This window comes from Emydura macquarii, unplaced genomic scaffold (assembly GCF_026122565.2).
Source record: "Emydura macquarii macquarii isolate MOO-44397 ecotype Brisbane River unplaced genomic scaffold, CSIRO-AGI_Emac_v2 contig_450, whole genome shotgun sequence".
In the NCBI taxonomy this organism is placed as follows: Eukaryota; Metazoa; Chordata; order Testudines; family Chelidae; genus Emydura; species Emydura macquarii.
The window spans coordinates 47,634-60,869 of NW_027130587.1; the positions used below are offsets into that span (position 1 = coordinate 47,634).

The 13,236-nt window shown below is 42.6% G+C and overlaps 1 protein-coding gene across 2 annotated transcripts in view; it reads left to right on the forward strand.

The window, feature by feature from the left end:
* Positions 1-500: 500 nt before the first annotated feature.
* CWF19L1 (CWF19 like cell cycle control factor 1) overlaps positions 501-13,236 on the forward strand; it is a 63,595-nt gene continuing 50,859 nt past the window's right edge. For both annotated transcript variants that reach the window (XR_010917952.1, XM_067537717.1), the window contains exons 1-5: positions 501-586; positions 1,630-1,714; positions 5,178-5,256; positions 8,591-8,692; positions 12,383-12,597. Coding sequence is in view for 1 of the 2 variants with exons in the window: in XM_067537717.1 (XP_067393818.1) it covers positions 564-586; positions 1,630-1,714; positions 5,178-5,256; positions 8,591-8,692; positions 12,383-12,597 (504 nt within the window). In the remaining variant the exon portion in view is untranslated. The remainder of the gene's footprint in view (positions 587-1,629; positions 1,715-5,177; positions 5,257-8,590; positions 8,693-12,382; positions 12,598-13,236) is intronic.

Here is a 13,236-nt window from a genome sequence, read left to right on the forward strand (position 1 = left end):
TAGCTGAGGGGTTAGAGCATTGCTCTAGTAAACAGAGGGGTGCAAGATCAAGTCTTGCTGAGGCCAAGGTAGCAGTTTCTGGCCAGCCCTGTGTAACCCACGGCACTGCCAAGTGGAACTCGGGAGCCCCTTGTTCCTGGCTTGTAGATGGCTGTGATGTTTCAGACAAAGCATGCTGTGTAAGATAGCTGAAAAGTCACGTTCTGCTGACACCCCTGGTTCTCTCTCTGTGTAACAAGTGATGAGATCCCGGTGTATGGCTGTGCCTGGAACGTGGGACAAGGGCAGTTGGTGGGGGGAGGGGTTAGGTGACGCACATGGCTACAGGGCGAGTGGTTCCGGAGGGAGGATTTAGGTGACGCACATGGCTACAGGGCGAGTGGTTCCGGGGGGAGGATTTAGGTGACGCACATGGCTACAGGGCAAGTGGTTCCGGGGGGAGGATTTAGGTGACGCACATGGCTCTCTGAGCACTTGGTTGAGCGGGGGGAGGGTTTGGGGTACGGACAGGAAGTGGGGGTTGAGTCTCTTGGCGGGCCGAGGGGCAGGAGCCGGAGGTCGGCATGGCAGGAAAACCGCTGAGAGTGTGAGGCGGCCGAGCTGCGGCCCTGCTGCGCGCGGCGGTTCCTGTCTGCGAGGGGCGGGGGGCGAGGGGCGGCGGCCGGGTCTCTGGCTTGTGGCGCTCCAAGGCCGGCGCTTGGCCCTCGGTCGAGCTGGGCCTTTGCGCGGGCCCCGGCGGCCCCGGCCCGCGCGCGTTCTTGGCACGAGCGGAGCGGGGCCCGTCAGACACGGGCGCAGCCCCAGCCCCAGCCCGCTGTGTGGACGGGGGGCTGCGATCTCAGGCCCGGCCCTGCTGCCAGCCCCGATGGTGACTCGGCGCTTGGCGTCCGTCCAAAGACCCTTGTCTGGGCGCGTCCGCGCAGCCCTGGCTGGGGACCCGCAGAGCTCGGCGCGGGCCTGTGTTTAACAGCGCTGCGCCTGCCCGTGCGGGGTTCAGTGTGTGGGTGTGACAGTCTGTGCTCGCCCTACGGGGTGCCAGGGCTGCCCTCTAGTGGTGCCAGCGTGTGCAGAAGAGGGGCTTCCACTGGCATCACGCCCTTTTTTTGGTCTATGTCTTTATAAAACCACAAATGTGGGACATTTCAGAAAAACATGGTGTAGAGAGTATTAACATTCCATGGTTTAAACGGCGACAGGGGAGAAATGCTTCCTTTGGCTGCCCATGAAATCCTAACTCGGCCAATCTGAGTGTGTGCTTTTCAATACAAGTGTTAATGACACCGTCTTATGTATAGTGCAGTATGATGATGTTTACAAAGTTGTAGAAAAATTATATCTGTTTTGAGGAAATGTGCTTTCAATAAGGCAGCACTTGTTTTATCCTGCTCCTCAGATGTTGCAGGCCATCTATTTCTAAGACTCCTGGTCTGGCAAAATGTGTCTGAGTTAAGCAGCATTCAGACATTTTAGGCAGGATTTTCCCCAACTTCATGGGTGAATTGAATGTGTGAATCCTTGGCTGTAAGCAAGACAGAGTCACAATTTTTAATGTTACCAAATCAAAAATTAAAAGATACACAAATTTATTATGAGGTTCATCTTGTCTTTCTCTTTTATTTCTCTGCCTAGACTGGCCTGTGGAGATGTTGAAGGAAAATTTGATATGTTGTTCAAAAGAGTGCAAGATGTTCAGAAGAAAAGTGGAGAATTTGATGTAAGATTTATATTTCTGTTTCTGCACTGTGATCTATTAGATTAGAAATGTTTAACTGTTTACTGCTTCCTATTGGCAAGTGAAAAAATTCTTGACCTACGACAAATGTTAAATAAAACCAAATGTTCATTTTATTAGACATCTGCAAATGTACTGTGAAAAGAATATTTGCACATAATGTGAATTAGAAGCACAATGCTTAGCGTTTACATAGTGCTTTGCATCTTTAAAACATTGAACAAATATTAATGCAACATATCTTTAAAGTCAGTACTACAGATAAGTCATATAAATCTCATATTTACAGGTGGGAACCTGAAGCAAAGAGATGCATTGACTGGAGAATATGTATACGCTGTGGAGCCTATACCAACATAGCTATCGGGCCATTTCTATGCTGGCATAGCGCCATAGCATAGACATAGTCCAACATATCCCTTTCATCAGTGTAGGCTATCTCCTCAAACAATATCTGCACCATTGGTTGGATTGGTATAGCTATGGCGCTCAGGGGGGTGGATTTTTCACACTCCTGAGTGCGTAGCTATATCAACCTAAATTTTAAGTGTAGACCACGCCTCAGTGAGTGGCAAAACCAGAAATAGAACCCAGGAATTCTGGGCTTTGGCCCCATGCTCATTCTACATTAATCAAAATGGATTATTTTACCAAAATTGATTTTTGATTTCTCTCTGAAAATTAATACAAAGGTCCTGGGGAAAGTATTTTTCTTAAAACTTTTCTGAGTTCTTAAAAGATTTCTGAATTAAAGACGTTGAAAGCAAGAGGGTCTTTACATGAAAACATTTTATAAGTTACATTTTTGTTTAAAAAAGTGAGCTAAGTGATGTGGTGTTACCTGCAGAGTTGTAGCTATATTTGTCCCAGGATGTTAGAGAGACAAGGTGGGTGAGGTGATATCTTTTACTCGACCAACTTCTGTTGGTGAGAGAAAAAAGCTTTCGAGCTTACACAGAGCTCTTCTTCAGGTCTGGGAAACCTAAGCCAGGTCTGCACTACACACTTACTTCAGTATAACAATGTCGCTCAAGGGTGTGAAAAATCCACATCCCTGAGCAATGTAGTTATACTGTCCTTAGCCTGCCATGTGGACAGCGCTATGTTGGCAGGGGAGCTGCTCATGCTGACATAACTACCATCCCTGGCGGAGGAGGAATTATTAAGTTGATGAGAGAGCTCTGTCCTATCAGCTTAGAGAGTCCATCAGAAGCGCTACAGCATCAGTGCAGCTGCACCAATACCCGTTTGTAGTGTAGATCTGCCCTTATTCAGAGTGTCACAGCTAAATACATGGTGGAACAGATTGAATGGTCTCTTCAAATATGTGTTAAGTATTTATACTAAACAAAGTGAAGTGGTCAGTTAACTTCCTTCCAATCATAGGGAGGAAACGGGGGGGGAGGGGGGGCAACTGGGCGGGAAGTTAGCATGTTATTGTTAGATTGTTGTAATAAGCTATAAATCCGGTGTCTATTCAGTCCATGAATTTTAGTGTCTAGCAAAGTTATGAACATAAGTTTTCAGGTTCATGTTTTGAAAGTATTGTGCGGGTTTCCTATGAGGTTGAGGACTGATAGGTCAAATATAGAGTGATTGCATTGTAAAAAATATTCACCCACAGGTGACATGGTGATTTTGTCTTTTATCATTTTCCTGTGTGAGTTTATTCGAAAGTGTAGTGATGGTCTGCTTTCACCCACATAGTTGTTACTGGGGCATTTAATGCACTGGATGAGGTACACCACATGTTGTGACAGGCATGTGTAGGACCCATGGATCTTGAAAGATGGGGGGTACTAATTTTTGTAGCAGTGGAGATATGTCTTTACATTTTGCATCTGTTGTTGTGGTAAGATCTAGTGCTGCTTTGAGTTGATGTGTCCTGGTCTGTGGGAAGCTTGCTTCTGATGATGAGCTTGGAGAGACTGGGGAGTTTGAAGGCCAGAAGTCAGGAAAGACTTCTTTCAGAATGGAGTCCCCATCAAATACGGGTTGTAGTTGTTTGATGATATCCTGGACGGGTACCAGTGTGGGGTGGTAGGTGACAGCTAGGGCTGTTTGGTTGGAGGGGGGTTTACTTCAGTGTTGAAGCGGGTTCTCTTGGGATATTTGGATGGCATGTTCCATGATGCAGTCTACTTCTCTGGTGGAGTGTCCTTGTTTGGTGAAGTCAGTTTTAAGAGTGTTAAGGTGTTTATCTTGGACTTGCTCCTTAGAGAATATTTGGTGGTATCTGAGTGCCTGGCTGTAGCTAACAGATGTCTTGGTGTGTTTGGGATGGTTACTGGATCTGTGACTGTAGGTGTGGTGATCCCTGGGTTTCTTGTATATAGTTGTCTGTAGAGTTCTGTTGTTGAAGCTGATTGTTGTGTCTAGGAAGTTCATGCTAGTGTGGGAGTGTTCCAGTGAGAGTTTAATGGTGGTTGTTGAAGTTGTGGTGGAAATCTGAGGATGAGATTTTAGCAGAACCTGAAATCTCAGACTGATGCGGTTATAATGGTGGACTCTAAGGTGTTTTAAAATCCTTGATTAGTGTTGTAACAGTAGACAGTTAAATGTGGTCTGGGATTCAGATAGAGTAGGTTCTGGCCCCTACTCTTGTTGTAACAACCACCATTAAAATACATCAGGAAAACTGCTGAAAAGGTGCTAGTAGATCCTGAGGTCTGAGCTGGTGGTGGTGGTAGCCATGATGGTGAAGCTCCCTCTGTCCTTCCACTGCAAGCTGTCCAGGCTGCAAGCTCAAGCAAGTATCTAAGTGACATTCCCCCTTCAGAAAAGGACTACCTTGACCCATCAAAATGAACCAAACACATGCACTACTGGTTGGATTGCAGTTATCAGTACTTCATGGAGTCCTAGCAACCTCTTAATTTGTTGTTATAACAACTTTGTGCACTCTCCAGGAACCTTGAGACCTCTCAGTTCCTGTAGCTTAAACACACTCAGTGTGTACCACACTCTTTGATTCTAACTTTCACTTAGTTTCATGTAACAGGTCATGATAAACTTCTGTAACCTTTTACCCATTCTATTTATCTTGGGATACTGGTCTCTGCACATCATGACTTAAAAGGATGCTCACAACAATGTAGGATGCTATTGGAGACACTGCTAATAAGTGTTTTCTTCTGGAAAAGATTCTATACATAGAGAAGGAATAAGGGAGTTTCTTACACTGAAGATTTACTTGATTTTGTAATGTCCACTGTTTTTCCCTTTGTTTTTTTCTTGTGTCCTTTAATAACTGCTAAAAAATTTCTTGTTTTACATAAATCACATGAAACTAAACCTCGGGAATAAACCCCTGAACCAAATCACTGTTAATGCTGTGACAGTAAGAAAAGTAACGAAAAGGACAAGCTGGATATTTTAACATCGTAAAGTTTTTCCCATTCTTACAATGGTTCACTTGTGTTCTTTATTTTTAAAATGATTTTAGCTGCTTTTGTGTGTTGGGAATTTCTTTGGCTCTACTCCAGAGACAGAATGGGAGGAGTACCGGACATGTGCCAAGAAAGGTAAGGAAAGAGCCTGTATATTAGATGATATATTAGGATACAGAGTTACCTAGACAAATTGGAGGATTGGGCCAAAGAAATTTGGTGAGGTTCAACAGGACAATTGCAGAGTCCTGCACTTAGGATGGAAGAATCCCACGTACTGCTACAGACTGGGGACTGACTGGGTAGGCAGCAGTTCAGCAGAAAAAGACCTGGGGGTTACAGTGGAGAAGAGACTGGATATGAATCAAGAGTGCCCTTGTTGCCAAGAAGGCTAACGACATATTAGGCTGCATTAGGAGCATTGCCAGCAGATCGTGGGAAGTGATTATTCCCCTCTATTTGGCACTAGTGAGGCCACATTTGGAGTATTGTGTCCAGTTTTGGTTCCCCCACTACAGAAACGATGTGGACAAACTGGAGAGAGTCCAGCGGAGGGCAACAAAAATGATTAGGGGCTGGAGCACAAGACTTATGAGGAGAGGCTGAGGGAATTGGGCTTGTTTAGTCTGCAGAAGAGAAGAGTGAGGAGGGTATGATAGTGGCCTTCAACTACCTGAAGGCGGTTTCCAGGGAGGATGAAGCTAGGCTGTTCTCAGTGGTGGCAGATGACAGAACAAGGAGCAATGGTCTCAAGTTGCAGTGCGGGAGGTCTAGGTTGGATATTAGGAAAAACTTTCACTGGGAGGGTGGTGAAGCACTGGAATGGGTTACCTAGGGAGGTGGTGGGAATCTCCATCCTTCAGAAATTTTTTAAGGTGCGGCTTGACAAAACCCTGGCTGGGATGATTTAGTTGGGGTTTGTCCTGCTTTGAGCAGGGGGTTGGACTAGATGGCTTCCTGAGGTCTCTTCCAGCGCTCATCGTCTATGATTCTGTGACTGTAGTAACCCAGTGGGATGTGGCTGCACACGTGGCTTTGGATTTACTGAGCAATGTCTTCACCATACATCTCATTCCACTATTGCTTTATTACGTTGTTCAGTGGACAATCCTGAACTGAAGAGAGGGATGGCCAGAGAGGCTGTGGTAGGTGTCAGAGCCATTTTGCTATGGTTTATGGAATCCGAAGGCAATGTGCTTAGCGCTGTTCCTTGCTGCTGCTGCTGCAAAAAGGATCAGGGTGTGCCTTTTGGTGCCTGCTGCAAATGCCCATGTGTATGCAAAGGGCTTGGGGCTGTCTGTTGATTGCTAAGAGAAATATTCTATTAACTGCTGCGTAGCACTTGCTGCTCAGTGTTAGGTCTGTATCCTGTGCAATTTGCTGCTGTCTGTGTAACATCTCCAATAGTGTACAGTCCTTGGGTCTTCTCTCTGCCATTGATCTGGGGGCAACTCAAGCTGTTAACTATCAACTCATTTAGTTGGCTGTATCTTTTCCATGTTGCACCATCTTTTCCCTCTGGCAGATGGACCAGACAGCAGCAGTGAGCTGTCTTTTGAAAATTATTGAACAAGAGGTGGAAAGAATTCGTGTTAAAGCCTTTTCTTCTCAGCCTTCCCATCTTGAGATGTTCAATGTGGCATTTCACTTATGCCAGGAGTGCATAATAAAGGGCCAGGAGCGCTTTGAATGCTCTGTGCCTAGAACAGAGGCACCTGAGAACTCTGTTTCCATCCATCAGTGCTACCAAAATATTTCCAAGTATGGAATGCCTTTGTGATTTACTGAGCCCATCTGCTTCTCCTTGAGTCTCTCATTACTTCAGCATAGGCCCCTTCTCCACCCCTGTAGGGGAGACTATCCATTCCTTTATCCCTCAGTCCCTTCCCCTGCTCCCTCCCAGGTTCCATCACCACATTTATGAGAGAAGCTACCTGTGAAAATCTGTAAGGCTGCTGCCTTGTCTTTTCTTAGAGTATGTCCACACTTCAAACTGGGGTGCAGTTCCCAGCTCGTAGACATACATGCATCAGCTCTGATCAAGCTAGCTCACTAAAAATATCATAGATGAGAGGATGTGACTGGTGGGAGAGGCTAACCACCCTGTTACCTGTCTGAGATGTTAGGCACCAGGGTGAATAGATTTAAAATCAGCAATTTTTAATCATGATTAAATCAGCAAGCAGGAAATTTAAATCAAGGATTTTAATGGTGTTTTTACATTTGTACTTTTGTTATTTTCCTAAAGAAAAATTGATTCCTATTGGTTGGTAACGGTTAAAACATATTGAATTGCAACTAGGTATAGCCTTTACACTACATTTGGTGCTTTTTGCTACACATTTATTTAAGCAATTGTGTAGTTTAATTTACATTCAAGTTTTTAAATTTTGTATTTTTTTGGTTAGAAAATGGTGAATTTTTTTTTTACTTGTGATTTGTGTCAAGCTCTATTTGGATTGAAATTCAGATTCAATTAGAAATTCACAAAAACTTCATTTTTTATTAAATAAAACGACATTAAATTTGCTGAATACATTTAAAAAAAAAGTTAGAACAATTTTTGCACTTAAAACTGATTATACAAAGGAAGTATTATATATAGTTAATTAATTGAACTGATTATTTCTGGTCATGTTGTCTTTCAAGATTTTAGAACTTGTAGATTTCATCCTCTCACACCTATCTAACTTTTATTCATAGATTGGAAGAGGAAAACAAGCTTTCCTGCTTTTTCAACTCCCAATAGGTTTCTTTGAATGACCTCATCATTGAATTGAGATATTTGAATGAACTGAAATGAAGAAAATATTCTCTCTGCACCTGCTGAAGAGGTTACTTTTGTGAGAAGCTGGTTTAGCCCTCAACAAATTCTAGTTCCAGGTGCTTAGCCAGTGACTCCCACCAGTTCAGTGGTTTAATGTTCTTTAAAACCTGGGAGCAAATATGCACTGCTTGCTTTTGATATTTAATTTAAACTATTTTAACAGTTTTGGTCTTAACATAGACTGTCAATTTCAGCTTTAATTTTAAAAAAATAATTTAAAAACATCTGTTTTTAATTTAAAATCCAATTTTAAATTTTTTTTAATTTAAAATCCAATTTTAATTTTTTTTAAATTTAAATCAGAAGTGACTTCTATCCATCCTGTTAGACACATTCTTGGGTTGTTAGCCCCTCTTGCTGCTTCCCCCACTGTGGCTGCACTTTATTTTAACTCCTAGGTTGATCAGAGCTAGCCTGGGTATGTCTCCTTGAGCTCAGAATTACACACCCAGCTCAAAATGTATCATAGAAGATTAGAGTTGGAAGGGACCTCAGGAGGTCATCTAGTTCAACTCTCTGCTGGGTGCCTCACTATAATAATTTCCTCTGTAGTGAATCTTTACTTCATAATAATAAATATAGAATCGAATAAATGTCACAGTTCTGAAACAAATGAACTAAATATGTGTGTTTCTTCTCCAGCTCCTATTCCAACCTATGTCTTAGGTGCCAATAACCTGGACACTGTACATTATTTTCCAGATGTCAGTGGCTGTGAACTAGCTGAGAACATCACATACTTAGGTAATGGTATAGATTTTATTTCTGTGATGTGAGTCTGCTGTGCTTATCTTTATGGCACTATTAAAATGTTGCTGTGGTGATGCCTTAATTAAGGTTGTGATGGCTCTTTTATTCCAACCCCCTCCTTCATTGTTGATACTTTCCTCCAGAAATCTTTTCAGCTGATCTGTCATATTGAGGTGCAAGATGAATTATTTTTGAAAGCTTGAGTAAAATCCATTCTGCTTTTTTTTTTCCTCCTCAGATGAGCAAAATAAAAAGACATCTTTTGCACTTTTACAACACTTTCAACTTTTTATGAGCTCTGCAGAGCAATTTGGGTTGCCAAACTGAGCTTGTTGGAGAAGTTTCAAAGAAGTTATCAAGTTGCCAACTCTGGAGAAGAAATTGTTGGGAAGCAAGTTAATGGCAAGAGAACAATATGCATTGCATAATTCACGGAATTTTCCTTTTTAATTCAGTTATGCATTTGTTTTTGGGAATGTCCACACAACAGAATTGTGCATGGGCTAGTCTACCTCCGTTAGCATGAATCCAGCTGGTGAAAGCATCAACAGCTGTGAAGACAAAGCAGCATGGATTTCAAAGTGGGCTAGCAGTCAGACTACTTACCTAGGGTCAAGCTGGGCTTGTACTACCCATTTTGAATCTTGCCCTGCACTGTTTTCACTGCTATTGTTACCTATGCTAGTTGGATTTAAGCTAGTTCGGGTTAGGCTAGTTTATATAGAGAATATAAGAATGGCCGTACTGGGTCAGACCAATAGTCCATTTAGCTCAGTATCCTGTCCTCTGACTGTGGCCAATGCCAGATACTTCAGAGGGAGTGAACAGAACAGGGCAATTATTGAGTGATCCATCCCCAGTTGTCCAGTTCCGGCATCTGGCAGTCAGAGGCTAGGGATACCCAGAGCATGGCTGCATCCCTGACCATCTTGGCTAACAGCCATTGATGGACCTATCTTCCATGAACTTAACTAAATCTTTTTTGAACCCATTTATGAGAGAAGCTACCTGTTTTGCCTATAGTTTTGGCATCACAACATCCTCTGGCAATAACTGATAATGTGTTGAAGAGGTTTTAGCCGGGGGCTGGAGGTGATGGCCAGTGGTGTTCTGTTGTTTTCCTTGTTGGATCTGTCCTGAAGTAGGTGACTTCTGGGTACCTGTCTGGCTCTGTCAATCTGTTTCTTCACTTCCCTAGGTGGGTATTGTAGTTTTAAGAATGCTCGATAGAGATCCTGTAAGTGTTTGTCTCTGTCTAAGGGATTGGAGCAAATGCGGTTGTATCTTAGGACTTGGCTGTAGACAATTGTGGATTGTGTGGTGTGTCATGGGTGGAAGCTGGAGGCATGTAGGTACATATAGCGGTCAGTGGGTTTTTGGTATAAGGTGGTGGTTATGTGGTCATCACTTATTTGTACTTTAGTGTCCAGGAAGTGGATTTCTTGTGTGGACTGGTCCAGGCTAATGTTATAGTGGGGTGAAAATTGTTGAAATCCCTGTGGAATTCGTCGAGGGACTCTTTTCCGTGGGTCCAGATGATAAAAGTGTCATCAATGCAGTGTAGGTAGAGGAGGGGCACTTTGGGATGAGAATTGAGGAAGCGTTCTAAGTCAGCCATGAAAACATTGGCATACTGTGTAGTATACAGAACTCCTTATGTAACATCTGTACATGTGTTTTGCAATGGTATTGATGGCCAGTGTGACATGGGCTTGTATTTGAGACCTCAGATGACACTCTTTGACCTAGGCTGCACATACCAGATTCAGGAAATTCCTGTAACCCTATGCATCTCCACTGTTCCCCCTGCCTTCCCTGTGTGAGCTCATGCAGAAACACCCATTATCTCCTGGCTGCCCCTCGGAGGCATTACCTAGGGAGGTGGTGGAACATCCATCCTTAGAGGTTTTTAAGGTGCAGCTTAACAAAACCCTGGCTGGGATGATTTAGTTGGGGTTGGTCCTACTTTGAGCAGGGGGTTGGACTAGATACCTCCTGAGGTCCTGTCCAGTCCTAATCTTCTATGATACTATGATTACAGTGGGCTTACAAACTCTGCTGTCAATTTGTGTTTGGATGAGATACATGATCAGAGCCTTCCTACTGGCTGCCTCCATGATGAGATAACAATTTGGAAGTGACACCAGCAGCAGAGAAGTTCTAGGATAATTCAGGGAAATTACGGGAGTTTAGCCCTACCTGCCACAACTCTCTGTGCACACTTGAAGAATTCCTCAGTCATGAACATCAAGTGCTCAGGAGCTCTGGGATATGTACCCAGATACTGATGCTGCATGGCACCAGTTTAGACAGTAGGCAGACCTGTGTATTGCCTTGAACTGGTATGACTTTAACAGCATGGACATAATATCAGATTTACTATCAATGTAATACCTGTGGAATTCTTTGATGTAGACAAGACTAAAGCTTATCTCAAGGTTCAGTAACACTCATAAACTTTCTAGATTGGATCAGTCTAATTCAAGTGATGTAATAGATTTTTATTGCCACTTCCCTCCCTCCTCAAAAAACAAAAAAACTACATCAACACTTCGTTAGATGAGAGCAAGTGGAAAATTTCAGTGTGATAGAATGTTTTGAGAAAATTCTGAGCAGTGAACAAAGCAGGTGATGAGAATGGAAAACCATTATTTCGACATTAAGTATTTTGGAAACTACTATCACCTAATTGTATTACAACTTTAATGCAGTTGCGTCCATGCTTCTCAATCAAGATCAGGGCCTCCTTGTGCTAGGCACTGAAGAAACAACCTTGCCTCAGTTGGCTTACAGCTACAAGAGCTAAAGCCTTGATGCTGCAGGCATTTGTGTATGTGCTGTACTTTAATCCCTTTGATATTAATGGGACTATTCACCTATTTAATCATGTGGCTAAATATTTGCAGGATTATGGTTTAATTGGACAAGTTAAGATTGCAGTCTAATCTATTTCAGGTTTTTATATAGTACCTGTCAGAGTGTCTGGATTCTAAATCTGCTCCTTCAACTAATGTAGATTTCCATTTTAATTGTGTCTAATTTTGCTCCCTTCTGTGTTCCTCACAGTGAAACTTCTCAGATGAGCATGTAGCACTGGGCTATGTCAGATAGTATTTGGCAAATAGTACATTTAAATGGAATGGAAATTCACATTCTTCCTCCCTACCTCCAGCCTCCCAGATGGGCATGTAGCATTGACTTCTTACTCCATGTATATTGTGTGAGCATATGCTGAAAGGTTTTGTAGTAATGAATATCTACAAGGGGCAGAGCGAAGATGTTTTGGAAACCTAACTTGGAATTGCCTGACTTGCCTAGTTAAATTCTCAACCATAAGATCTTAATTTTTGCATTTTGGTTTAATGTTGTTTGTTAAACTGTTCAGCCCTTAGGTTGGATAAACTTTTATGTGATTGGGTTTTTTGTTTGTTTGTTTTTGGGTGAGAAGGGAGCAAATTGGAGAATTATCTGATATTTGCCCTTTGTTTTATGGGAAGGGTTTCAAGTCATTAAGCCAAATCCTCGAGTCCTGACTGCAATTAATGTATGACCAAAGTCCAGTGAGTTTCCCTATCAGCAAAGATTGAATACATAAGCAAGGATTGCAAAATTTGGCCTTCTGTTAGCATGACACACTTTAGTAATTTCTTAAAATACTTAATCTCGTTTTGTGTTTTAATACAGGTCGTAAAGGTATTTTCAGCGGCACCTCAGGATTGCAGATTGCCTACCTGAGTGGTACAGAATCCCTGAGTGAACCAGCTCCTGCCTATAGTTTTAGCTCCAAGGATGTGGTAGAACTAAAAACATCATTATTATCTACTCCAAAATTCAAAGGTGTTGATATATTGCTGACATCCCCTTGGCCCAGAGATGTAGGGAATTTTGGAAATAAACCTGTAAGTATTCAATTTTCAGTTGCAATGTATTAAGTGTGCGGTTAACTAGTACTATGACTTTTGCTCATTATAGCAGTTTGTAGCCAGAATTACCACTGCTAACTTGGTTTTTTTAGCTTTAAAGAGTCAAGACTAACCATGCTTGTTTACTGTTTAAAAGACTCTTTTTCCTAACTGTCAGCACCACAAACTCAACCTGGTTTCTGTTCTAAGGATGCTTATCTTTGCATTTCCCAGTGTGCATTTGAGCTCTCGAGTTGGGTAAGTAGGGCCCATGGTGTGTTCGTGAGTTCAGACAATGAGCTGTCTGTCAAGGAGTCAGACTAATTGTTTTCCATACTAGGATTGTTGGAGGTAAAAACTTCAACTATTTTTAATTCCATTTAATCTTTTGAATCTTTTACTAGCTGACTTGCAATCTTGTAACTTCCTTAGTTTTATGTGTGTGAAGTAGTAGTATGCTGAATAATCTGATTTCACCCACAGCCTTCCTGCAGACTGTTGTAACAACAGCTTACCTCTCCATCTGGTGCCTCAGTTCCTCCATTATCAGTGGTCTTCTGTGGTCTTATACATTGCTGTGGTGCTTTTGACCCTCTGGTCAATTAAAGTCTCTCTTCTGGGGGCAACCAAAAGTCC